Source organism: Mya arenaria, chromosome 17 (assembly GCF_026914265.1).
Source record: "Mya arenaria isolate MELC-2E11 chromosome 17, ASM2691426v1".
NCBI classification, from domain to species: Eukaryota; Metazoa; Mollusca; class Bivalvia; order Myida; family Myidae; genus Mya; species Mya arenaria.
In genome coordinates this window covers 4,584,663-4,611,667 of record NC_069138.1, presented here as the reverse complement: position 1 = coordinate 4,611,667, position 27,005 = coordinate 4,584,663, and the positions used below count along the sequence as shown (strand labels likewise).

At 35.0% G+C, this 27,005-nt stretch overlaps 1 protein-coding gene across 6 annotated transcripts in view; it reads left to right on the top strand.

Moving 5' to 3' along the window:
- The first annotated feature begins 1,202 nt into the window (after positions 1-1,202).
- The window catches only part of LOC128224243 (signal transducer and activator of transcription 1-alpha/beta-like), a 34,108-nt gene continuing 8,305 nt past the window's right edge, over positions 1,203-27,005 (top strand). For 3 of the 6 annotated variants that reach the window (XR_008259456.1, XM_052934040.1, XM_052934036.1), the window contains exons 1-16: positions 1,203-1,350; positions 2,381-2,474; positions 3,835-3,953; positions 4,568-4,742; positions 8,957-9,034; positions 9,422-9,478; positions 10,904-10,937; positions 14,770-14,843; positions 16,670-16,818; positions 18,480-18,614; positions 19,892-19,972; positions 22,129-22,435; positions 22,731-22,823; positions 24,124-24,262; positions 25,208-25,257; positions 26,456-26,589. Coding sequence is in view for 5 of the 6 variants with exons in the window: in XM_052934040.1 (XP_052790000.1) it covers positions 2,394-2,474; positions 3,835-3,953; positions 4,568-4,742; positions 8,957-9,034; positions 9,422-9,478; positions 10,904-10,937; positions 14,770-14,843; positions 16,670-16,818; positions 18,480-18,614; positions 19,892-19,972; positions 22,129-22,435; positions 22,731-22,823; positions 24,124-24,262; positions 25,208-25,257; positions 26,456-26,589 (1,706 nt within the window). In the remaining variant the exon portion in view is untranslated. The remainder of the gene's footprint in view (positions 1,351-2,380; positions 2,475-3,834; positions 3,954-4,567; positions 4,743-8,956; positions 9,035-9,421; positions 9,479-10,903; positions 10,938-14,769; positions 14,844-16,669; positions 16,819-18,479; positions 18,615-19,891; positions 19,973-22,128; positions 22,436-22,730; positions 22,824-24,123; positions 24,263-25,207; positions 25,258-26,455; positions 26,590-27,005) is intronic. The other 3 variants (XM_052934038.1, XM_052934037.1, XM_052934039.1) reach the window with 3 other exon arrangements.

The window sequence follows — 27,005 nt, the reverse complement described above, 5'->3', positions numbered from 1 at the left end:
CGGTATTTTATTTAAATAATCTATTTATTTATTTATTTATTTATTTATTTATTTATTTATTTATTTATTTATTTATTTATTTATTTATTTACTAATTTATTTGTGGGGGATTTATGGGGGGGTACTCCCTTGCAGTGTTCAGAGCATATATATTTCGCTTCCGATGAGGGAGGGGAACTTCCTCACGGTTCACAGTCTGATAGTTCTGAGAACTTGAACTAAGATGTTATCACATAAAAACATATAAATATCTTGATATAAGTTCAAGCAGAGCATCGTTATTGAAAGTGTTATCATCCAAAATTTATTTAGTCTGATCGTTATATAAGTTACCTAACTCTTATCTCTATTGAAAGTATTGGATAGTTGTCTAAAACAGACCATGTAAAGGACAAGTAATCATAGAAATCATACGGTATGCACGGCTCAATCTTTAAACTATGTAGATTTATTTCAACGGAAACAACATGTTTTTTCATAAGTATGTTCAAGTATGTATATCATATTTGAATGAAGGGTTAAAATGAATCACCGATTTAAAACCCGCAATTTAATACCTTAGCGAAATATAAGATTTGAGGGGGTTTGACGGCTGTGACCCCCTCCCCCACCCCAAAGTGATGAACTTCTGGAACCGCCACTTGCAGGGTTTCAGGATTTGACGTTAGAGGGGACGTGACTTAGGGGCGTGACCCTTTTGACACGCCCCTCCCCCCAATACGAAAAGTCTTTGGCATAAACGATTTGCATAGGGGTTTGGAATTACTCCCTGCAGAAAATTTAAAAGATTTATAGTCAGAAATAGTGCATTTTGAGTGTGTATTATTACCTTTTTTTACCTGCCATAATGAAATAAGAAAGTAAACTTGGACAATTTAAGAGGGGGTGCGCGCCTGCCGCGCCCCCCTCTAAAACGCCAGTGGAGTTTAGCTTTTGCTTATTCCTGTTCAAGCCACAGTTTCACATTTACATTTGTACACTACTTTCTGTTTGAATTTATCTGAAAATGGCAATGTGCTATAAATATCCACTTTAAACACGTTTTAAAACAGCAACTTAAGTGGGATTCCTACTTGACTGTTTTCCGATAGTCGCTATATTTAAACTTTTATGAGTCATTGGAAACTACTACATCGTCTACTTTCAGAAAATGTCAATGTGCTATAAATATCCACTCCATACAAATAAGATGGCTACTGCACTGTTTTCCGAAAATCGTTTATAAACTTTAATGAATCATTTAAACCCATACTGCGTTGTCTACTTTTGATGTACTTTTTGTTTCGCTTTTTCTGAAATGGCAGGTGTTTTGTGATAAATATGAAAAAAGGTGGATTAGCACTGAAACAGGTAAATGTTTTTTATTAATATAGTGTTTTATCAATTTATATTATATTATTTATATGATATTGTAAATGAAATACGGTTGTAATTGGGTTTGATAGTTTCTTGTTAGAAAAACGGTTTCTAACTTCAAACAATCGAAAGTTGCATTTTATATTAATAGCGGCTTACATGATATAAACTTTTTATCATTTCAAGAGAATATTGATATACAGTGTTATGCATTAACATTTAAATGAATGCTTCATTATTTCCGTTGACGTCGAAGATCGAAGTAATTATCCTGTCACTTGCATAAAAGTCGATCCACTAGTGTACCTTTATTTTATTAGGTTAGTTGACCGCTTGATGTTTATCCACGTGACTTCAAATCGAACTATTTTTATTTTCAGTATATACATGAAGTATAATCAATCGTAAACATGACCTACTTTATATATTATAATTTAATATCAACAACATTTACGGGATTTACCCTTTGATTCTAGTGTTTATTTAAATGACATTTTTGATAGAATGATCGATAGGGCAAACTTAATTATTGCAGGGTATCTGTTCATTATATACAGTCAGTGGAATTTTATTGGTCTGATGATTCCGCAACACCTAGACAATGAAATGCTTCTGTGTACATTGACTTACGCTATCGCTCAATAGGCCACGCCCCCGGTAATCAAAGGAAGCGTATATGTTTATGTCCGACATTGACCAAAAATGGTTGATAATCAAAAGCGTCTTGGTCTCCGGGATACTCCTGACAATATCAGCTTATCATATATTAAAGATCAAGTATCGCTTAGGAGAAGCAGTTGATTTTTAAAAAGTAGTTTTGCAGTTAACAATTGTATCTTTACCATCAATTTTCACGAACGGATACTCTATTTTCTGGGTAAATTAGATAGTTGGTTTCCCTGTCGCATTAGCTTCAATCAAATTAATGGATACAGTTGACAATGAATAACGAACGTAATACCTATAATGACATATGTTCAAAGTTTTTTTTTATTTAGGCTATTTACACGTATGAAAATCTTAGTAGGTTGGTTGATATGGACAGGCCCCAGGAAACAGACGAGTGGGGCTCAGACGGGGAAAATCAGCCCGTTGGAATCGTAGCCTTTATGCAAAAGGTAAAATTGTGTCTGAGAACTTCATTTCTAATAAAATAAAATTTAAATAAATGAAAAGTGTTTATCTCCGATCATGCAGTTTCCTTAAACTTACACGAACCTTAAATACGTTTATCTTTGATATCAACATTTTATGTTGTAGATCCGGGATGGTATTCAATATTCCACTTAATTTACTTTATGGCCATACATTATAGACTTAAATTATTGTAAACTCTATTATTGTTATTAATAACAAGTAATCCGATTAGCTACATCGTTCTTAGATCCAATTAAGACTAATTGGGCTGGTTTTTTTTTCAAAACCTCCGTCTTAACAGACCGTTAAACAGCTAATTGTTCGTTATATTGAATAGAACATTTGAGCAACTGGCCCCGGGATCTGAATATAACAGGAAACTACGGGGATAAAAGCCCGATAGAATAAATTGTAGCCAAGATCATGTTTAAAGACATACGGATTCCAGCAAAACAAGCACGATACAAGATACTTAATTATACCACAAACATGTTATACAATGTTACATGCAGGAACAAGCTCAGTTGCCCCGAATACCTTGTAAGCGGACACGAGGCTCGGGCCTTACATACACTAACAGTGTGTGTATACCACGTGATAAATTGCGTCATAAATGCTACGTCGGAAGGCAACATTTTGCTTCGAATGAAGACTTTAAACAAAAATAACTTCACTATTCTTCACCAGTTCTTCGGTATTTTACTACAGTTTGATTGAGAGTTTAGTTTCTCAAAACACTTCGACAATCCTTTTCACAATACGGCCTTCTGACGGAGCACTGTCAAAATATTATTTTGGAGGCAGGTTTGTTGAAGTGTTTGTGGAAAATAATCACCTAATCAAACGGAGGGCGGTGCTCTGCAAGCGGCATAGACTGCCCTTTGTTTCATTTAAAATGGTGTAGTAAAAGAAAAGTTATCTTTGATTTAAGTATTCATTTTAAGCAAAATATTGCCTTCCGACGTAGCATATATGACGTAATTTATCACGTGGTATACACACACTGACTAAAGTAGAGACATATACATACCACATAAAAGCTGCTTAATCAATACTGTGTGTGAGTTAACGCATTGGAAATGCAGAACTCGAGTTCACTGATAGGTTAAACTAGTTTATGATACACAGTATTAGGGCGTTGGCACTATATTGGCAATACTCAATACTAATACAGCCATGTCTCACTGTGTTGGTAGAGTTGTGTGAAATATATTTCATAATTTTCATGTTAGTCAGTGTTGTTCCCAGTATTCAATGTAAACAAACCATCGAAAAAAAATCCCAATTTGACGCCGGGATATGTATTCCTTGCTGTGAACTGTACTGTTATTCTCGGTGCAGAACCATGAGCGAGCACAAGCATTGCATACTGAATGGGATAAGATGCTGAAGGAACTAGATGTTGACTTGTTTCTCAGAAGCGACATGGACAGTTGGTTTCAGAAATGCTTTGTTATCAAGTAAGATATGTTGTGTTTCATTCGGAATTCCTCGGTCATTTTTTTAGAAAACAACCTCGGATGTATGCCGGTACATCAGTTGAAGTAGTTCGTATTTTTTTGAATTATATCATTAATTAAAATTAGTGTTTTAGCGATCTACTTGCTGCGGACTTAAACGTACCTCTTTTTGAGTTTGTAAACCGTCAAAATACATCCGAGGTTGTTTTCTAAAAAAATGGCCGAGGAATTCCGAATGGTTGTGTTTATACATTTAATTTATAAATAGTAGGAATGCACACGAATGGCAACATTGATATTCGAATATTCGGTTATTTTTTCGATCCAATATTCGAATATTCGATTACCAAAATACATATTGTAGAAGTTGCAGTAAATTATTATTTTACAAGTTTTTATCCTTTTTATGCATTGAAAATATATAAAAAAAAACCTGTTAGCATGAACGTATATTGAGCCCCTTTAAACTGTCCATTAAAAGACTTGTAGAAAACAAATACTTCATTTAGCACATATTTTATGATTTTAAACGATAAAATTTTAAAGATCGATCTTTATTTGACCTACCTCAAATGTCTTTAGTCCTTCGTCCTGACTGTTAAATGGTTTTCCAGATGCAATCAGAATGATATTCAAGCTTACAAAGCCAAGCTTATTGTCGACTTCGTTAAAGAAATGAAAACAAAAATTGAACACAGTCGTGAAGGTGGGACAGCTAATGGCAACAACAATGCGTCTATGGCAAATTTCTTACAAAGACAACGAGCCCTTATTCAACTGGAACAACAGGTAAGCATAAGTAATAACGAGCCACTGAAACAGAAGGTAAGCATAAGTAATAACGAGCCACTGAAACAGAAGGTAAGCATAAGTTATAACGAGCCACTGAAACAGAAGGTAAGCATAAGTAATAACGAGTCACTGAAACAGAAGGTAAGCATAAGTAATAACGAGTCACTGAAACAGACGGTAAGCATCAATAATAACGAGTCACTGAAACAGAAGGTAAGCATAAGTAATAAAGAGCCACTGATACAGAAGGTAAGCATAAGTAATAACGAGTCACTGAAACAGAAGGTAAACATCAATAATAACGAGTCACTGATACAGAAGGTAAGCATTAGTAATAAAGAGCCACTGATACAGAAGGTAAGCATAAGTAATAACGAGTCACTGAAACAGAAGGTAAGCATCAATAATAACGAGTCACTGATACAGACGGTAAGCATAAGTAATAACGAGCCACTGAAACAGAAGGTAAGCATAAGTAATAACAAGTCACTGAAACAGAAGGTAAGCATCAAAAATAACGAGTCACTGATACAGAAGGTAAGCATAAGTAATAAAGAGCCACTGATACAGAAGGTAAGCATAAGTAATAACGAGCCACTGAAACAGAAGGTAAGCATAAGTTATAACGAGCCACTGAAACAGAAGGTAAGCATAAGTAATAACGAGTCACTGATACAGAAGGTAAGCATATGTAATAACGAGCCACTGAAACAGAAGGTAAGCATAAGTAATAACGAGTCACTGAAACAGAAGGTAAGCATCAATAATAACGAGTCACTGATACAGAAGGTAAGCATAAGTAATAAAGAGCCACTGATACAGAAGGTAAGCATAAGTAATAACGAGCCACTGAAACAGAAGGTAAGCATAAGTAATAACGAGCCACTGAAACAGAAGGTAAGCATAAGTAATAACGAGTCACTGAAACAGAAGGTAAGCATAAGTAATAACGAGCCACTGAAACAGAAGGTAAGCATAAGTAATAACGAGCCACTGAAACAGACGGTAAGCATCAATAATAACGAGTCACTGAAACAGACGGTAAGCATCAATAATAACGAGTCACTGAAACAGAAGGTAAGCATAAGTAATAACGAGCCACTGAAACAGAAGGTAAGCATTAGTAATAAAGAGCCACTGATACAGAAGGTAAGCATAAGTAATAACGAGTCACTGAAACAGAAGGTAAGCATCAATAATAACGAGTCACTGATACAGACGGTAAGCATAAGTAATAACAAGTCACTGAAACAGAAGGTAAGCATCAAAAATAACGAGTCACTGATACAGAAGGTAAGCATAAGTAATAAAGAGCCACTGATACAGAAGGTAAGCATAAGTAATAACGAGCCACTGAAACAGAAGGTAAGCATAAGTTATAACGAGCCACTGAAACAGAAGGTAAGCATAAGTAATAACGAGTCACTGATACAGAAGGTAAGCATATGTAATAACGAGCCACTGAAACAGAAGGTAAGCATAAGTAATAACGAGTCACTGAAACAGAAGGTAAGCATAAGTAATAACGAGCCACTGGAACAGAAGGTAAGTATTAACGAGTCACTGAAACAGACGGTAAGCATAAGTAATAACGAGCCACTGAAACAGACGGTAAGCATAAGTAATAACGAGCCACTGAAACAGAAGGTAAGCATAAGTAATAACGAGTCACTGAAACAGACGGTAAGCATAAATAATAACGAGCCACTGAAACAGACGGTAAGCATAAGTAATAACGAGCCACTGAAACAGAAGGTAAGCATCAATAATAACGAGCCACTGAAACAGAAGGTAAGCATAAGTAATAACGAGTCACTGATACAGAAGGTAAGCATAAGTAATAACGAGTCACTGATACAGAAGGTAAGCATAAGTAATAACGAGCCACTGATACAGAAGGTAAGCATAAGTAATAACGAGCCACTGGAACAGAAGGTAAGCATAAGTAATAACGAGCCACTGAAACAGACGGTAAGCATAAATAATAACGAGCCACTGAAACAGAAGTTAAGCATAAGTAATAACGAGTCACTGATACAGAAGGTAAGCATAAGTAATAACGAGCCACTGATACAGAAGGTAAGCATAAGTAATAACGAGCCACTGAAACAGACGGTAAGCATAAGTAATAACGAGCCACTGAAACAGAAGATAAGCATAAGTAATAACGAGCCACTGAAACAGAAGGTAAGCATAAGTAATAACGAGCCACTGAAACAGAAGGTAAGCATCAATAATAACGAGTCACTGAAACAGACGGTAAGCATAAATAATAACGAGCCACTGAAACAGAAGTTAAGCATAAGTAATAACGAGCCACTGAAACAGAAGTTAAGCATAAGTAATAACGAGCCACTGAAACAGAAGGTAAGCATAAGTAATAACGAGCCACTGAAACAGACGGTAAGCATCAATAATAACGAGTCACTGAGACAGAAGGTAAGCATAAGTAATAACGAGCCACTGAAACAGAAGGTAAGCATAAGTAATAACGAGCCACTGATACAGTAGGTAAGCATAAGTAATAACGAGCCACTGATACAGTAGGTAAGCATAAGTAATAACGAGCCACTGATACAGAAGGTAAGCATAAGTAATAACGAGTCACTGATACAGAAGGTAAGCATAAGTAATAACGAGTCACTGAAACAGAAGGTAAGCATAAGTAATAACGAGCCACTGAAACAGAAGGTAAGCATGAGTAATAAAGAGCCACTGACACAGAAGGTAAGCATCAGTAATAACGAGCCACTGAAACAGAAGGTAAGCATAAGTTATAACGAGCCACTGATACAGAAGGTAAGCATAAGTAATAACGAGTCACTGATACAGAAGGTAAGCATAAGTAATAACGAGTCACTGATACAGAAGGTAAGCATAAGTAATAACGAGTCACTGATACAGAAGGTAAGCATAAGTAATAACGAGCCACTGATACAGAAGGTAAGCATAAGTAATAACGAGCCACTGATACAGAAGGTAAGCATAAGTAATAACGAGCCACTGAAACAGACGGTAAGCATAAGTAATAACGAGCCACTGAAACAGACGGTAAGCATAAATAATAACGAGCCACTGAAACAGAAGGTAAGCATAAGTAATAACGAGCCACTGAAACAGAAGGTAAGCATCAATAATAACGAGTCACTGAAACAGAAGGTAAGCATAAGTAATAACGAGCCACTGATACAGAAGGTAAGCATAAGTAATAACGAGTCACTGATACAGAAGGTAAGCATAAGTAATAACGAGCCACTGGAACAGAAGGTAAGTATTAACGAGTCACTGAAACAGACGGTAAGCATAAGTAATAACGAGCCACTGAAACAGACGGTAAGCATAAGTAATAACGAGCCACTGATACAGACGGTAAGCATAAGTAATAACGAGCCACTGATACAGACGGTAAGCATAAGTAATAACGAGCCACTGAAACAGACGGTAAGCATAAGTAATAACGAGCCACTGAAACAGAAGGTAAGCATAAGTAATAACGAGCCACTGAAACAGAAGGTAAGCATAAGTAATAACGAGCCACTGAAACAGACGGTAAGCATAATTAATAACGAGCCACTGAAACAGATGGTAAGCATAAGTAATAACGAGCCACTGAAACAGAAGGTAAGCATAAGTAATAACGAGCCACTGAAACAGACGGTAAGCATAATTAATAACGAGCCACTGAAACAGATGGTAAGCATAAGTAATAACGAGCCACTGAAACAGACGGTAAGCATAAGTAATAACGAGTCACTGATACAGAAGGTAAGCATAAGTAATAACGAGCCACTGATACAGAAGGTAAGCATAAGTAATAACGAGTCACTGAAACAGACGGTAAGCATAAGTAATAACGAGCCACTGAAACAGACGGTAAGCATAAGTAATAACGAGTCACTGAAACAGAAGGTAAGCATAAGTAATAACGAGCCACTGAAACAGACGGTAAGCATAAGTAATAACGAGTCACTGAAACAGAAGGTAAGCATAAGTAATAACGAGTCACTGATACAGAAGGTAAGCATAAGTAATAACGAGTCACTGAAACAGAAGGTAAGCATAAGTAATAAGGAGTAATAACGAGTCACTGAAACAGAAGGTAAGCATAAGTAATAACGAGCCACTGAAACTGAAGGTTAGCATGAGACAGATTACGGTTGCTTTTCAAAGAATATCGTAATGTTTGTAAAGAATCGATTTATTTTCCCCAGATAAGCGACGGCACAGTTGTTGACATGGCGGTAACGTGCATAACACGTGAGCAGGATCTGATCATGGCAATGTTTCCAGTAAGTTCTTTATACATTAGCATCATGAAATTTTAATAGTCGTGTAATTTTCACTTTGAGACAACTATGGCTGTGTGTGTGGTTTTATTGCTTTTATAAGATTGGCAAGCTAACTTCACTCAACAAACAAGTATTTAAGTTATTCAAAATAGTTTTTTCATTGAACATACTTTGTATTATTCAATTATAATTATGAAACATTGTCGTTGTTTTTTTTACTAGTAAGAATGACTTTTGTTCTTAAATTGAAATATAACACATTGTTAGAACTCGATTGGTCGGCCATTTGGCGATTATCAAGTTTTGTTGTTGTTGTTTTCTACGCATTTCAATGCTATTTGAAATGTATTTGAAAAATGCATTTATAATTGTGTCCTTTTGTTACAGTCTGAGAGGCCAGATGAACTTTCTTTTCATTTAACAAATGCCATCAAGTTAAAAGAGGTAACGCTTCCATTCCATTTTGATAATCGAAAAAAAATGGGCTGACTGATTTCAGATTCCGTCTAAAAGTAGGTGTCGGCTAGGTTCATGTTAAATGTATGTTGTATGTGGGTTTGTTTTGGCTCTTAAAGGTGAGTACATGTTGAGTTGATAAGATTAAATTTAGCTCTGGGACGTCGATAATAGGAGGAAAATTCATCAATTGAGTTTCTGATAAGCATGCTTTATACATGTTTTTTTTAAAGTAAATTGTAGTTCATACATGACTTTTAAGCTAACTTTTCACTGACAACAATCTGCAGTTCGGTATTAGTTTGATTTGCAAAGCCTTTTAACTATAAAATGTTAGGTGTAACAGCCATTCGCATGATTGCTTAACATAAGCAAATGACAGTTTGCGTCTTTTAAATGGGGAAACATCCCCGGGAATACGTCTTCTAAATGGGAAACACGTGGATACGTCTTTTAAATGGGGAAGCATGTTGACACATTTTTAAATGGGCAACCATGTTTATACGTCTTTAAAATGGGGAAGCATATTGATACGTCTTTTAAATGGGGAAGCATATTGATACGTCTTTTAAATGTGGAAACACGTTTTTAAATTGGGAAACGTGGATACGTCTTTTGAATAGGGAAGCAAGTTAATACGCCTTTTAAATGGGGAAGCATATTGATACGTCTTTTAAATGGGGAAGCATATTGATACATCTTTTAAATGTGGAAACACGTTTTTAAATTGGGAAACGTGGATACGTCTTTTGAATAGGGAAGCAAGTTAATACGCCTTTTAAATGGGGAAACATGGATACGTCTTTTAAATGGGGAAACGTGGATACGTCTTTTAAATAGGGAAGTAGGTTGATACGCCTTTTAAATGGGGAAACGTGGATACGTCTTTTAAATAGGGAAGCAAGTTGATACGCCTTTTTAAATGAGGAAACGTGGATACGTCTTTTAAATGAGGAAACGTTGATGCGTCTTTTAAATAGGGAAGCAAGTTGATACGCCTTTTAAATGGGGAAACATGGATACGTCTGTTAAATGGGGAAACATGGATACGCCTTTTAAATGGGGAAACGTGGATACGTCTGTTAAATGGGGAAACGGGGAAACGTGGATACGCCTTTGAAATGGGGGAAACGTGGATACGTCTTTTAAATGCGGAAACGTGGATACATCTTTTAAATGTGGATACGCCTTTAAAAAGAGGGAAACGTGGATACGTCTTTTAAATGGGGAAGCATGTTGATTCGTCTTTTAAATGGGGAAACAGCCCGGGGATGCGTTTTTTTTAAATGGGGAAATACGTTTACACAGCTTACACATGAGAATATATATCGGAATCGTCTCTTAAATGGGAGGCATTTTCTGATATATTTATATTGACCATGTCATTTATCTGTTTGGTGTTTTCTATTTCAGTGTCTAGTGAAAGCGATAGATGATCTGACAAAAGGTAATAAAATAAAGTTTCAAAGTTTCAAAGTTTTATTTGTATGACATCCAGAAGGTCATGGCCCATGTGGACATATATCATATACAGTATTTACAGGTGAACGCATAGACAACAAATTATTACAATTCGTATAACAAAAATTAACTGTATGTGCAACAATATCAAAACATCAAGCAAAAAGCAAAACAAATTAACATGAGTTCGACAGTTTTACTTTATATACATTTTGGCAGTTTGATAAATGGCTGTTCTGTTCGACATTTTTACTTTATATACATTGTGGCAGTTTGATAAATGGCTGTTCTGTTCGACATTTTTACTTTATATACATTGTGGCAGTTTGATAAATGGCTGTTCTGATAGTTTACGAATTTATTGTAATAAAAATATTATAAAACACTTCGCATATAACTTATTTCACACCTCTTGCAAATCTTGCACATGAAATATTTGACTATACGCACAGTGTTATAAGGCGTTCAAACTGCGTGATTCGTTGATATGATGTATGCGTCATGGATGTTTTCTTTTTTTTTTGATTGGGTAAAAACTCATATTGTGTTGGTTGTATTTTCCCTATGTTTTTGTTATTTTGGTACATGTTTGCACCATTTTCCTGGTCCTTACGATGTATTCAAATGCACTTTTATTACCCATTATACGCAGTCATATGTGGTTATATGGTACATAACCAATACGTGATTACTGTTCGATCAATCTTAAATACTGACCGATTTTATGTAATATTCAATTAAAAATATATGATATATTATAAATTCATTCTCACCATTTATATCCCAGAAACAATAAAATCAAATAAGTTTATCGTATAATATGCTATGTGTTAAAATTGTTGCATGCCATATATATGTATGTTTTTGTTTGTTTGTATATGTGTTATTATGACGATAAGCTTATTATCCTTAAGTCTAATAAATAATCTGTTCTGTTCTGTTCTGTTTTATTAAGAAGGATACATAGAAAATGATCTCAATAAAAAGGCATTATATACATAAACATAACATAACATAAGTTTTATTAGCATTAATGTTGTGGCAACATCATAGCCATACAAAAGATAACATACAATGAAATACAGTGGTACAAGTACACAAGAACACAAACTTTTACACAGAAGAAGAGTGAACATTTAATTTCCACCTCTATTGCAAAATGAAAAATAAACAAACTTTGATAACTTTAGGAGTAATTTTGGCGATTTAGTTGTCATAAGGTTTTCGAATTTTGTTAATGTTGGCCATCTGCAGTAAAAATTGCTTAAATACTTTTTTCGCAGTTCTCTGTGTTTAGGGCAAACTAGAAGGAAATGGTATTCATCCTCAATAGTTCTCATGTTACAATTATTACATAATCTTTCGTGCCGACGAGTATTAGTATATCTGCCTATTTCTATTTGTAGATCGTGAGATGAAGTTCTTAGTTTGGTTAATGCAATTCTAAATTTATTTTCAGTGATATCACTAAGGTACGTTTCCTGCTCAAACTCGTGTTTAATTAATGAATATGAGCAAAGTTTAGGTAGGTTGTTTATTTGTCCATACCATGTCTGTTTATAATTGTCGATTATTCTTATCCTTATAGGTATTATATCAATAGATAACGTATCTTGATTAAGCCAAATGTTAGCCATCCCAAGGCGATTCAATAAGGTTTGTATATGATAAGCCCAATTATTACCGTTATACAAAGATACTAAGTTTTCTTTACAGGTGTTCATTGTTTGATGGCACTAATTGTATAAACGTTTGCATAATTGGTCTTATAATAAAGTGTATAATAATATGTACGTAGAAACTCGTAATAAATAGCTTTAATTTGAACACTGTAATTGTTAGCATTGCATTTGGAATAGTTAACTGAATAAATATGCATTAAAAGTAACTATTTGAGAGAGGAAAATTCCAAACATGGTGAGATTCACACAGTAAGTGATATCACCCGCATCCTGTTAAAACGGGAAAATGGCTTACCTGGGCCCAATATCACGAAAATACTTAAGTCAAATCTCAATTTCACCCGCATCCTGTTAAAACGGGAAAGTGGCTTACCTGGCCCCAATACCACGAAAATACTTAAGTCAAATCTCAATCTCGCCCGCATCCTGTTAAAACGGGATAGTGGCTTACCTGGCCCCAATATCACGAAAATACTTAAGTCAAATCTCAATCTCGCCCGCATCCTGTTAAAATGGGATAGTGGCTTACCTGGCCCCAATACCACGAAAATACTTAAGTCAAATCTCAATCTCGCCCGCATCCTGTTAAAATGGGATAGTGGCTTACCTGGCCCAAATACCACGAAAATACTTAAGTCAAATCTCAATCTCGCCCGCATCCTGTTAAAATGGGATAGTGGCTTACCTGGCCCCAATATCACGAAAATACTTAAGTCAAATCTCAATCTCGCCCGCATCCTGTTAAAATGGGAAAATGGCTTACCTGGCCCCAATATCACGAAAATACTTAAGTCAAATCTCAATCTCACCCGCATCCTGTTAAAACGGGAAAATGGCTTACCTGGCCCCAATATCACGAAAATACTTAAGTCAAATCTCAATCTCGCCCGCATCCTGTTAAAATGGGATAGTGGCTTACCTGGCCCAAATACCACGAAAATACTTAAGTCAAATCTCAATCTCGCCCGCATCCTGTTAAAATGGGATAGTGGCTTACCTGGCCCCAATATCACGAAAATACTTAAGTCAAATCTCAATCTCACCCGCATCCTGTTAAAACGGAAAGTGGCTTACCTGGCCCCAATATCACGAAAATACTTAAGTCAAATCTCAATCTCACCCGCATCCTGTTAAAACGGGAAAATGGCTTACCTGGCCCCAATATCACGAAAATACTTAAGTCAAATCTCAATCTCACCCGCATCCTGTTAAAACGGGAAAATGGCTTACCTGGCCCCGATACCACGAAAATACTTAAGTCAAATCTCAATCTCACCCGCATCCTGTTAAAACGGGAAAGTGGCTTTCCTGGCCCCAATATCACGAAAATACTTAAGTCAAATCTCAATCTCAATCTCAACTCATTTTTCCACATGACAGTATACGACATTATTAAAAATTACAAATGTTTTACTATTTTTAAAAGCACTTTATTACATTCATTATGCTGATTAACATGATTACTCAATATTCTAAAAAAATAAAACTCTACAGCACAAAATGTGCATGAGTAAAACTCAAAAATAATAAATTGGACTCAAGTACAATTTTTGCCCTCAATTTTTTTTCTATAAAATATTGACCAATTTTTTTATCAACATAATGAATGAAAGATGGGATCTTAAAAAGGGTAAAACATTTACAATTTGGTACCATATGATGCTGTTATTTGATAAAAAGAGTTGAAACTGAGATTGATTTGACTTGAGTATTTTTGTAATAGTGGGACCCGGAATCTGTTTCAACATCTAATGTCACACTTCCATGTTTCGATATAGTCTTAATATACTAAAAGGACTCTTTCAGAGGAATTGTGTTGGCTATGATTTGTTTATGTCTGTTGAAATTGTTATAATTTACTTACTTTTATGTGAAGAACACCAAAGAAGATCTGGCAGATACTCGATCGAACAGAATTTTGTAAATTCAAGCCTCTAATTGATTTAATTTTTCAATGGCGCTACTAACTCATTTCGGAAGGTGTTTTCTGTTAAATGTTTAAATAAATATATATAATAGAGCTTTTTTTCATTTTTTTTAAAAATGTTCTTTTATTGCATCAATTATTTTCTCCACATTTCACAGGACATACAAATTTTGTATTTGACTCTATAGCCATCTAACCTTGCATTTCAGGTCGGCATGGCGATAGCAGTTCAGAGAACGAAGTTTTGCAAATTGCCTTGGAAAAATTCGAGGTATTTAAACAGGTATCTAAGCAATTTACATATACTATTAATGATAAATGTTTGAGACAAGTGTGAGCTTATCTGCATATAAACCAATTTAACCCCCACCCCCAAGTAAACTCTTGGACCGGTGAACTCGTGTTTCATTGACCGTTCCAAGGGAGTTATCACATCAATCATTGATAAAGCTATTTCTATGCGTGTGTGGTATTTATGCATTTAAGTATATTTGTGGCTCTCGTGTAGTGGCGTGTGGGTACCTATCTTGTGTCTCTAATGCACCAGTCAATTGTAACCACGGCCCCCAGGTCCGGGGAATGGCGGGGACTTTTTCTTTCGGCCCAGCCCAACCCGGGTAAAATCCCCGACCTGCGGGGACGAACAGATGATAAAATCCCCGCCAAATGCCCCCGCACCCCAGGGACTCTAGGTAAGGCCTATTCCCCGCTATATTTTTGCTAAGACAAAACTACTTCATTCACCCGGCACTGCGCATGCGGGGGCACCTGGAAGGTAAATACTCGGCCCATTTCCCCGGCTTTCCTCGTTATACCCCCGGACCTGGGGGAGCCGTGGTTACAATTGACTGGTGTGTAAACAGGGTGATATATTTCCATGTGTGTATGTGTGGTGACTTTTTGTGTTTTAGTATGTTTGTGGCTCTCGTTAAGTATCGTGTGTCTCTAAACAGGGTGTTATATTTCCATGTGTGTATGTGTGGTGACTTTCTGTGTTTTAGAATGTTTGTGGCTCTCGTTAAGTATCGTGTGTCTCTAAACAGGGTTTATATTTCCAATTGTTTGACTACTTGGTTTGTCTTTGTAGGTTTAAATGTTTTAAGGGTATAGAATAAAGAGGCTGTACGCCACTCTATGGGTATGTGCCATTAAGGAACATTTTTTTAGGGGAACTCAATACTAAAGAGGCTTGTGCGCGTAACGCAGGCACTCTGTTATTGTGTGTGTTTTTTCTCAATTATATGTAGCTCACAGTAAAACTTAATAATGTGTTGTAACACATGAGTAGAAAATAAGTAGCATTCAATTAGTGGCAAACGGTAAGTGGAAAGTAAAGAGTATACATTTTACGCAAGGGTGAGACAAAACACCCTCAATGTATGTTTGGTTTGTAACATAATGTTAAAGTATCAAAATGTATGTCTGGTTGTAACATAATGTTAAAGTATCAAAATGTATGTTTGGTTGTAGCATAATGTTAAAGTATCAAAATGTATGTTTGGTTGTAGCATAATGTTAAAGTATCAAAATGTATGTTTGGTTGTAACATAATGTTAAAGTATCAAAATGTATGTTTGGTTGTAGCATAATGTTAAAGTATCAAAATGTATGTTTGGTTGTAACATAATGTTAAAGTATCAAAATGTATGTTTGGTTGTAACATAATGTTAAAGTATCAAAATGTATGTTTGGTTGTAGCATAATGTTAAAGTATCAAAATGTATGTTTGGTTGTAGCATAATGTTAAAGTATCAAAATGTATGTTTGGTTGTAACATAATGGTAAAGTATCAAAATGTATGTTTGGTTGTAACACAATGGTAAAGTATCAAAATGTATGTTTGGTTGTAGCATAATGTTAAAGTATCAAAATGTATGTTTGGTTGTAACATAATGGTAAAGTATCAAAATGTATGTTTGGTTGTAACATAATGGTAAAGTATCAAAATGTATGTTTGGTTGTAACATAATGGTAAAGTATCAAAATGTATGTTTGGTTGTAACATAATGTTAAAGTATCAACTATAGTTATACATCTTTTTAATATAGTTATTGAGTAAAACCTCTTTTCTAGTTATCATAAATGAAATATATAAATGAATTGTTAAAGGAATGTGGGAGACTGTTGTGCAGTATTCAAGAAATATTGCCGGAGCTGACAAGGACACTTGGCACTCAGATTGAAGAATGGAAACAGCAGTTTAAACTACAATATGCAGAACTATACGCAGATGCAAACGTAGAACCAATAGCAAAGAGGTATTCAGCGTTTTTATATTTATATTTTGTTTTGTTTTATTGTTTTCAAGTATGCGAGGTAGCGTGTCATTGTACTTAACTCTATACAATTGTACTCAAAATTGTTTTTCAAGTATGCGACGTATGCGTGTCATTGTACTTTACTCTATATAATTGTGCACAAAATTGTGTTCAAGTATGCGACGTATGCGTGTCATTGTACTTTACTCTATACAATTGTGCACAAAATTGTTTTCAAGTATGCGACGTATTCGTGTCATTGTACTTTACTCTATACAATTGTGCACAAAATTGTTTTCAAGTATGCGACGTATGCGTGTCATTGTACTTTACTCTATACAATTGTACTCAAACTTGTTTTCAAGTGTGCGACGTATGCGTATGTCATTGTACTTTACTCTATACAATTGTACTCAAAAGTGTTTTCAAGGGTGCGATGTATGCGTGTCATTGTACTTTACTCTATACAATTGTACTCAAAAGTGTTTTCAAGTGTGCGACGTATGCGTATGTCATTGTACTTTACTCTATACAATTGTACTCAAAAGTGTTTTCAAGGGTGCGACGTATGCGTATGTCATTGTACTTTACTCTATACAATTGTACTCAAAAGTGTTTTCAAGTGTGCGACGTATGCGTATGTCATTGTACTTTACTCTATACAATTGTACTCAAAAGTGTTTTCAAGGGTGCGACGTATGCGTATGTCATTGTACTTTACTCTATACAATTGTACTCAAAAGTGTTTTCAAGTGTGCGACGTATGCGTATGTCATTGTACTTTACTCTATACAATTGTACTCAAAAGTGTTTTCAAGGGTGCGACGTATGCGTGTCATTGTACTTATACAATTGTACTCAAAATGAAAACGTCTATTTAATAATATGTAAATGTACATACCTTTATTGTAACTTCAAACTATTTATAGCATCTTATGCCGTCTTGGTAATAGTTAGATGGCATGCAGTAATATTTTAATGATTAAGAATGGGCGGAGTGAGCGTACCGAACGAGCCCTTCTTAATTATTAAAAGATTACCTGAGATAATCTAACTACCTTAGAATACTACCTCATTGACTGACACACGCAAGTCAACGCAAGATCTAACGCAGGGTGTGTGTATCGGATGAGTGGCAGTAGGCAGATCTTTTAACACACGCTAACGTTGACATTCGTAATGATTAAGGCTAGTACTTAATGATTGCCTATCTGCAAGTTCATTGGCTGAAAATGAAGGTTGTATTCTAACATCATTTACATGTTACTTTAAGATGACTTCCTATATAAATCATCGGTCAATATATATTGTTATATGACCGGTCATTAGTTCGGAAGCCGGTCCGAATAGTTCCTAATTTTGTTGTGAGTACAATGCGTTTTGTGTACTGCGAATTTTACTATATTCAGTATACGCATTTAATGGAGAAAAAATAAACAGTAATTAAATTAAATTACTTTATAATTTATTAAAAAGTAGACAACTTTTAACACATCGCTATTTCTTAAATTGAAAATTCAGGTTTCAAATCGAACTGAGCTTGAATATTGTGGTGTTAGTCAATTGTAACCCTCGGTTTTTCGGCTCCTTGCTTTATTGCAACAATACTTTAATAAAAGTTTTCTTTCATTAACATGATGTATGTATTGTTTACCGTCCAGGAGCTCAGAAATTTGGGGATTCCTTCAAGAACTGCGCACGATTGTTGTTGAACAATTGTCTGTATTAGTAGATGAGGACACGATAAGTAGAAGCAAGCAGACAATAGATAAAACTGCGATTGACCTCATCAAAGGGTATGCTTCGTAAGATTGTATTTGCTTCGATAAAGATGATTTGTTTAGAAAATATGAAAATATAATTCTTTTTTACTCTGTTTAAGAATTAAACACTGCACATTTATTATCTTTAGATATTTAAGTCGCAATTTCAACGTCATCTTGTTTTATTGTTTTTTAATACGTTTTTTAACTCTCACTCTTGATAATGTATAACTTTAGGCAACACGCGTAACTCTCACTCTTGATAATGTATAACTTTAGGCAACACGTGTAACTCTCACTCTTGATAATGTATAACTTTAGGCAACACGCGTATCTCTCACTCTTGATAATGTATAACTTTAGACTACACGCGTATCTCTCACTCTTGATAATGTATAACTTTAGGCAACACGCGTAACTCTCACTCTTGATATTGTATAACTTTACACAACACGCGTATCTCTCACTCTTGATAATGTATAACTTTAGACAACACGCGTATCTCTCACTCTTGATATTGTATAACTTTACACAACACGTGTAACTCTCACTCTTGATAATGTATAACTTTACGCAACACGCGTATCTCTCACTCTTGATAATGTATAACTTTAGGCAACACGTGTAACTCTCACTCTTGATATTGTATAACTTTAGGCAACACGCGTATCTCTCACTCTTGATATTGTATAACTTTAGACAACACGTGTAACTCTCCCTCTTGATAATGTATAACTTTAGACTACACGCGTATCTCTCACTCTTGATATTGTATAACTTTAGGCAACACGTGTAACTCTCATTCTTGATATTGTATAACTTTAGACTACACGCGTAACTCTCACTCTTGATATTGTATAACTTTAGACTACACGTGTAACTCTCACTCTTGATATTGTATAACTTTAGGCAACACGTGTAACTCTCACTCTTGATATTGTATAACTTTAGACTACACGCGTAACTCTCACTCTTGATATTGTATAACTTTAGGCAACACGCGTATCTCTCACTCTTGATAATGTATAACTTTAGGCAACACGTGTAACTCTCACTCTTGATATTGTATAACTTTAGACTACACGTGTAACTCTCACTCTTGATAATGTATAACTTTAGACAACACGCGTATCTCTCACTCTTGATAATGTATAACTTTAGGCAACACGTGTAACTCTCACTCTTGATATTGTATAACTTTAGGCAACACGCGTATCTCTCACTCTTGATATTGTATAACTTTAGACTACACGTGTAACTCTCACTTGATTTATAACAACCTATACCTACCCTTTGTCTTTATTTCACAGAACGTTCCTTGTAACGGATCAATCAATATACGTGCTAAAGCAGGGGAAAAAGAACTCTCCGGATAGTCTATTTACTGTCAGGTTCGCTATCACAAACATTTGTATAGCCTAAGTTCAATGATATTCCTTATCAAGTTTCATCTTATTTAATCAACGATATTTGTTAGCTCATCTTGTCAGATTTTAAAATGAGGCCTGGGTGATATGTAACAATACTGGTCTGTAAAATTCGCATGAGTGTGGATCGTACGTATCTTATACATCAAATGGAATGGAAGGAGGCCTATATCTAAAACTGAATGAACAGGCAATTACATAATCCATGGCATGTGCTTAGCCGTCTGGCCTTGATCCCAGTTGTGTGTTTTCCTCGAAAATGGTAAGTTGGCCTGAGACCACAGTTATTTTTACTATATGTTTCATACAGACACTAACCTGGCTTTTCACTTTGAAACAGTCCTAATTGAAAAAAAGAAACTGGCTGCTGTAGAACAATCCAAGACACAAAATGTAATCACAAGAAAACATAGGGTTGACCAATGCGTTGTCTCACAAAATTGAGTTGTAATACATGACCCTGTGCTCAAGACGGAATAAGGCTACAAACAACCAATTTACATAGTTCCACAGGCAATGATTTTTCCAATTTTTACACTGAAAACTATCAGTTTTTGCAATACAGTGTCAAATTATGTTAAGCTCTAAGCAAAAAGGCCACCCGTTTCTTCTCTTTCATTTAACTTTTATAAAATATTGATACTTGAACACAAGCACTCTTTTTCTGTATTCACATCCGGATCTTGGTTAACGGGGGGCAGATAACTGTGGTCTTAAGCCAGTTTAATGTATTCTAATCACTGAAAATAGAAAACGGCTTAGCTCGTTACTGTTGCCGTAGCGACCATTTCTACCAATGAACGGTACAATATTACTTGTCCACATCCATGTATAAATGCGACATGGTCTCGCCCTTTCAGAATATATGTTAGGCCTAAAAAAATATGTCCGTTTCGGGTAACCCGACCCTAGCTATAAAAATGCGCCGACCCTAACAATTTTTTTCCGTTTCTGAGCATAAAAAATATTCGTAAGCGAATAGAGAGTTACGAAGGGCGGATAAATGCAGATTTTAATCAGAATTATTGTTTATATGATAAAACAAAGTCAGGCAATGACAGTAATTTAGGAAAGACTGCCATGTGCAAGAAAACACTCTGAACTTACGACAGATTTTGAAAAAAAAAAAAAAAAAAAAAATCCCTACCTGCCCTACCTAGAAATTTTGGGAAGGTTACCCTAAACAAACAATTTTCTTTTTGGCCTTAGGGATTTAGCTAAAGAGTAATGGAAGGAAGCTGCACCTTGTTGTTTTTAGTAGAACCCTTTTGTCCTAATATACATCAACATGGATACCCTTCTGCCTTCATAGAATAAAATGCTCAAGACTGTCAAATGCTTCTTTTGTATTGTCTTAAACTTTAATAAGTATATTTATTTTATAAGTACATACACACTTTACATATTTGGCTGTCGAAACCTAATATAACTTCAGTTTAAAACAATTTCCAACATTTTCTGCTTAATTTATAATGTTCAAATACTTCATAGCCCGATTTATAGCTTAAAATATGATTATGAATTCATTAAAACTTGACATATTTGGCAGTTGAAACCCAATATTACAGTCAAACCTGTATTAAGTGGCCACCCTTGGGAAATGATCAAAGTGGCTGCTTAAGACAGGTGGCCACCTAATCCAGGGTTGACATTTCCGCCACTTAAGCCTTATTCAGGGATGGAGTATGTATCTTAACCACCACCTCACACCACAATCAATAACATCTGTATCAATAGTATTGAAGAAGGTTGAATACAAATACATTTGTATAGATAAAATAACTTTATTTCAAAGTTATAAATAAAAAAAACATTAGATAAATGTTGATACAAGGCATAAACAAAACACACCACATATCAGTCTACATATTTACACAACTACATGTACTCCAATTAAGCCTACTTCTTAACATTTTCTGCGGACTTCTTTATGTTCAAATTAATCGCTGCCCACGCAAAGTGCTCTTTTTACCCTTAGCACCCTGACCCATTTTCTGCATCAACGTGTCCTTTTTGTATCCTGGCTAAAATCCTGATATATGAAACCTCACGTTTTGAAGTTTCCCTATATATTTTTCTGGATGGATCGCGTGCGTTTTTAACCAACTTTTACTTTGTAGAATATTAGCTGCGGAGATGACAGACCTGTTGAAATCATTGGAAGTAAAGGCTTACCTTCTTTACGATGGAGATTTAAATGACTGCTGGAATGAGCATAAACTGGACTTGCAAATGGTTAATGACAGATGCAAGAAGGTCAAAGGACAACTATCTGTGAAGTTTGCCAAAGAAAACAGGGGAAGGTTTGAAGCAACGTTTACCAAGTTAACGTTGGAAAGGATTAAGAGACCGAACTCGGAAAAGCCAGTGCATGAGGAGAAATACAGATTTGTCTTTGTGGCCACGTTTGAGAAAAATGTGTTATGGGTATGTAATATATAACAGAGCAGATACAAAGTCAATGATATACTTAAGAAATAGATATTTATCCATTGTGGAAAGTAGGGAAGTATAAGTGTATCTGTATGTTTGCCTTCATCATAAAACATTTGGGAAACATCTACACATGTAGCTGACATGTTTAGAGAATAATCGACGTAAAACTGGTTAAAAAATTTGCACAAAATATTAATTTAAGCATATTTTTCACGCCGTTGGAAAACATTTTAACGTAAATAAAAAATAAAATAAAAATTCGTTTATGTGTAAACCTATATTTCAGACGGTGTCCTTGCCTCTCGTGATTGTGACAGCGACTAACCAGCAGTGTCATGCAATGGCTTCCATCATGTGGGAATGTTTCAGCACAAATGTGGTACTGCTGATGTTGTCGTTAATAGCACCCATTACAATCATTTTCATCTCCTTTTTCTGGCCCCTCTTATTTCTATCGTGATCAACTGCAACAAGAAGAATATGTCTAATAGGCAGTTTGTGAAATTTTGCTGTTTTGGGCATCATGTAGATATTTGAAACATCCTTAAACCTGCACTCTCACAGATTGAACGTTTTGAAAACTTTTATCTATTTCTTGTCTTGGAACGAGCCACTTTAGCAAAATGCATTGAAACCAGTGATATAATCTGCTGACAAAAAAACCCAGATCGTAGGTTTTCATATTAATGTACAAAGTTGATGTTTTATGAATTATTTTAAAGCGTTAGTAACGCTTTTAGCCATAAAACATTACTATTCGAACTGAAATATGAACGACAACGATCTCATCTTTTGTCGGCAGTCTTGTATCACTGGTTTTCAAATATTTACACAAACATTAGCGTATTCCAAAACAAACAAAAAAAGGAAAAGAAATGTCGAAACGGTTAATCTGTGAGAGTGCAGCTTTAAACCTGCACTTGACCTGCAGAAAGTGTCTCATAATGGTTTACGGTAATCATTTTGCAGCCGCACGAAACTAATCTGCTTACTTTTGTTGTACTTTAAAACTCATTTCTGATTATCGCGTTACTTATCGTTGCCGCAATTGTGAAAAATATGAGGCACGAGGGGTGATCTATAATTACGTGGACTTTTCACTGCTTCCATGAACTGCAAGTAAATGTGCATATCGCATCAAACGTTTTCTAGGGAGTGGTATTCCGACGTTTAAACGCATTAAACGCCATGAAAAATGCGTCTGTCAGTGTTGGTGGAAAATACTAAAAATAAATGTTTAAGTATATGCATGTTCTTGATATATTAGGTAAATATGATATATGTTGAAAATAAATGAGAAAAAAATAAATAAATGACGCTTTATGAGCGCAACGTCATTGGACTGCGACGTTTGGGTTCAACCTTACGTCGTTAATGGAAAGTAATTCAGCGAACTATATATGGCTTGCACTGAAAACTTCTGGAATAATATCAGATATGTTTTATGTAGTTGACATAGTTTCTATGTTCTATGATATTTGAATTATTAAAAAAGTCCACTTAATTCTTGATCAAGCCTCGTTTTCTTTGGAGCTGAAATGAAATTGAAATAAATTAAATTAGTTTGTTTTCAAACAATTTGCTAAAACTCCTTAAGTTGTAACGTTATGTCTATTGTCGGTTTGATCACTTATAATTATTAAAGACAAATCTAGCTCAAAGTTTGGCAATGTTTCCAGTTTCAACTGCCAATATCCGTTCCGGTTGAGCTACCATGGTCCACCATTGCCAAGATGTTGAATGCCAAGATCAGAAGGTTGTGTCCAAGCAGGGAGTTGACAGATGACAACGTCAGACACCTTAAGCTTCGGTTGATCGGTAATAATTTGTTGACCTATACTAAACTAAACAAAGCAGTTAGTAAATCGCGTTGTATTTGAACCAAAATATGCCAGAAGAGACTACGCATACTTTATCTACAGAATGTAGATTTATGTGATAAAGGATTTCGATCAATAACAGCAGTCGAGCTGGTTCTTGTTGGGTACTGTTCTTTTATCGAACCGCAACAAGCCGAAATGGGTCTTCTTGGAATTTATTGATTAACAGTTTTTGATGACTCGTCAAATATTTCATTCTTAATAGAGGATCGAAATGAGGCCTCAATTCCTCGAAATATCATAACCCGCTTACAATAAAATTAAGCCTAGCTCACTATACATTTTTTCATTTCGGCTCGTTCTTAAAATGTGCCATGGATTTAAAAGAAAAGCCAAACAAAACCACGGGTTCCCTATTTCTGGCTCCAATATCCCGAATCTCTTAAGCGTAACAAGCTGAAATATCTTATTTTATTTAGCCAAATTAACCATTTCTGTAGTCGGTTTGCAAAATAGAAAAACAAACGTTTATCGTTATTGTAATACATATGACTTTCTCAAAACGTCTCAGAATGCTTCAACGTGAGAATATAACACAAATTATACCAAAAAAGGGTGTTTTTTTAGCTTGTTCTTGTTTTTATTTAGCTAAATTAACAATTTCAGAGGTTGGTTTTGCAAAAATGAAATTACGTTTTTTCATCGTTATAATAATACATATAACTTCCTCAAAACATCTCAGATCGTGAGAATATAACATATATCGTACCAAAAAATATAGTGTTTCTTTGCTTGATCTTGTAATGAGGGACTTAAGAATGTTCGAGAAATTTGGGTCCTGTGTGTTCTTTGCTAGAGATGGATTCATTGCCATCATTATATGTTCAAATATATTTGCTTGTCATACCCTTTTATATAAACTGTATTATTATGGTTCTTGTAGGCGATAACGAACCAGATGACACGTCGGTTACGTTAAAGAAATTTTGCTTCGTAAGTAGGTTTTTAGAAGCTTATGTTTGTGGATGTGTGCATACTTATATATAAACTCGTTTCCCTTAAAACGTAAAATGGCCTATAGTTTTTTATCAAGATCAATGACTCTGAATTTTCAATTGTCAGTATAATAACACTTATTAAATAATTATTAATTATTAGCCCTTAAACACAGCATTTGTCTCGTCCAATAATACAAAGGCCCCCTATATAACAGTGCCAATATCTCTATCAGACAGCGGCCCCGGGCAGAAAAGTCATATAAATATAAAGCCCGCATTTAAAATAAAATGATTGGTTAATTAAACAGGGCAATAAAATGATATACATTCGCAGCTGGAAAATGATGAAACAGCAGCCATTTTATTTTAAAGTCAGTATTTAAGAGCTGTTCTTTGTTATATGTTTATATTTTTTAAATAAATTTATAGTGTTTAAACTTTAAATCTTTTAAGTGCATGAAGTTATTAAATTATTTTTTTTATAAAATAAATATTAATTATTGGCCCTAAACACAGCATTTGTCTCGTCCAATAATTAAAAGGCCTCTATAGCAGTGCCAATATCTATATCAATTAGTGGTCCCGGGGCGAAAAGTGTTATAGATATAAAGCCCGCATTTTAAAGAATTTGACTGGCTAATTAAAAAGGGCCAAAAATGATATAGATTCGCCGCTGGGAATTCGGAAACGGCAGCAATTTTATTTTAATGTCAGTATTCAAACGTTTGGTTAAATATGTTATGTATATAAGAGCTGTGCTTTGTTATATGTTAATATTTTTTAAAGAATTTAGTGTTTAAACTTTGAATCCTTTAAGTGCAGGAAGTTATTTAATAAAATTGTCAGTTAATAAGTGATTTGACATTGGCCCTGTTATTTGTCCTCGGGACGGTCGTATTGGCCCTGGGCCTTTGGCCTCGTGCAAATACGACTGCCCTCAGATAAATAACAGGGCCAATATCAAATCACTTATTTATTAAAATATACAATAAATTATTAACATATATTATTAAACAGAGCAAAAGCAGCCCAGCGTTGTCATGCGCATGCGCTGGCCTTGTCTCATTTCCGGTATATTCACAAATCAGCTCATTTCCGGTACTTTCATCATTTAGCTTATTTCCGGTATATTTATAGTTGAGCTTATTTCCGGTATATTGATAAATAAGACTTATCACATATTTACAATATAGGATCGAATGCCTCAATTGAAGATTGATGCCAACGGTAATGAACAGAATAAAGACAAGTCATTTTCCTTCTGGCAGTGGTTCATGGCATGTTATAACCTAATAGACAAACACCTCCTGAAGTATTGGCAACATGGGTAAGATGTAGTTTTTAACACAACTGGAAAAACGATGATGAAGTTCCTTTGCAATTGAATGCACCTTTTGCATTTCGAATATATTTGGGCAAGGTAAAATGCCTCTATGTACAGAAAAGCGTAAGATTTAATATGAGAAAAATGTTGAACTGTGTGGATATTGTACACTGTGAAAATTGTACAGGGGACTTGAGAAAAAAGGATAAATCCCCCCCAAAAAATGAAAAGATTGTTCATGCTACTTTTCAATTATTTAAGAAACTTTAAGGTTGAACGTACTGAGTGCCTAGAATGGTAGTTTAATAGTAGTTTGATAACGGTTTGTGTACACCTTGTTAACTATTATTAAAAATGAATGCATAGAAAGCTTTGAATTTTAGGAGAAATTATTACCTGCAATTTAAGATTGTGTAAAA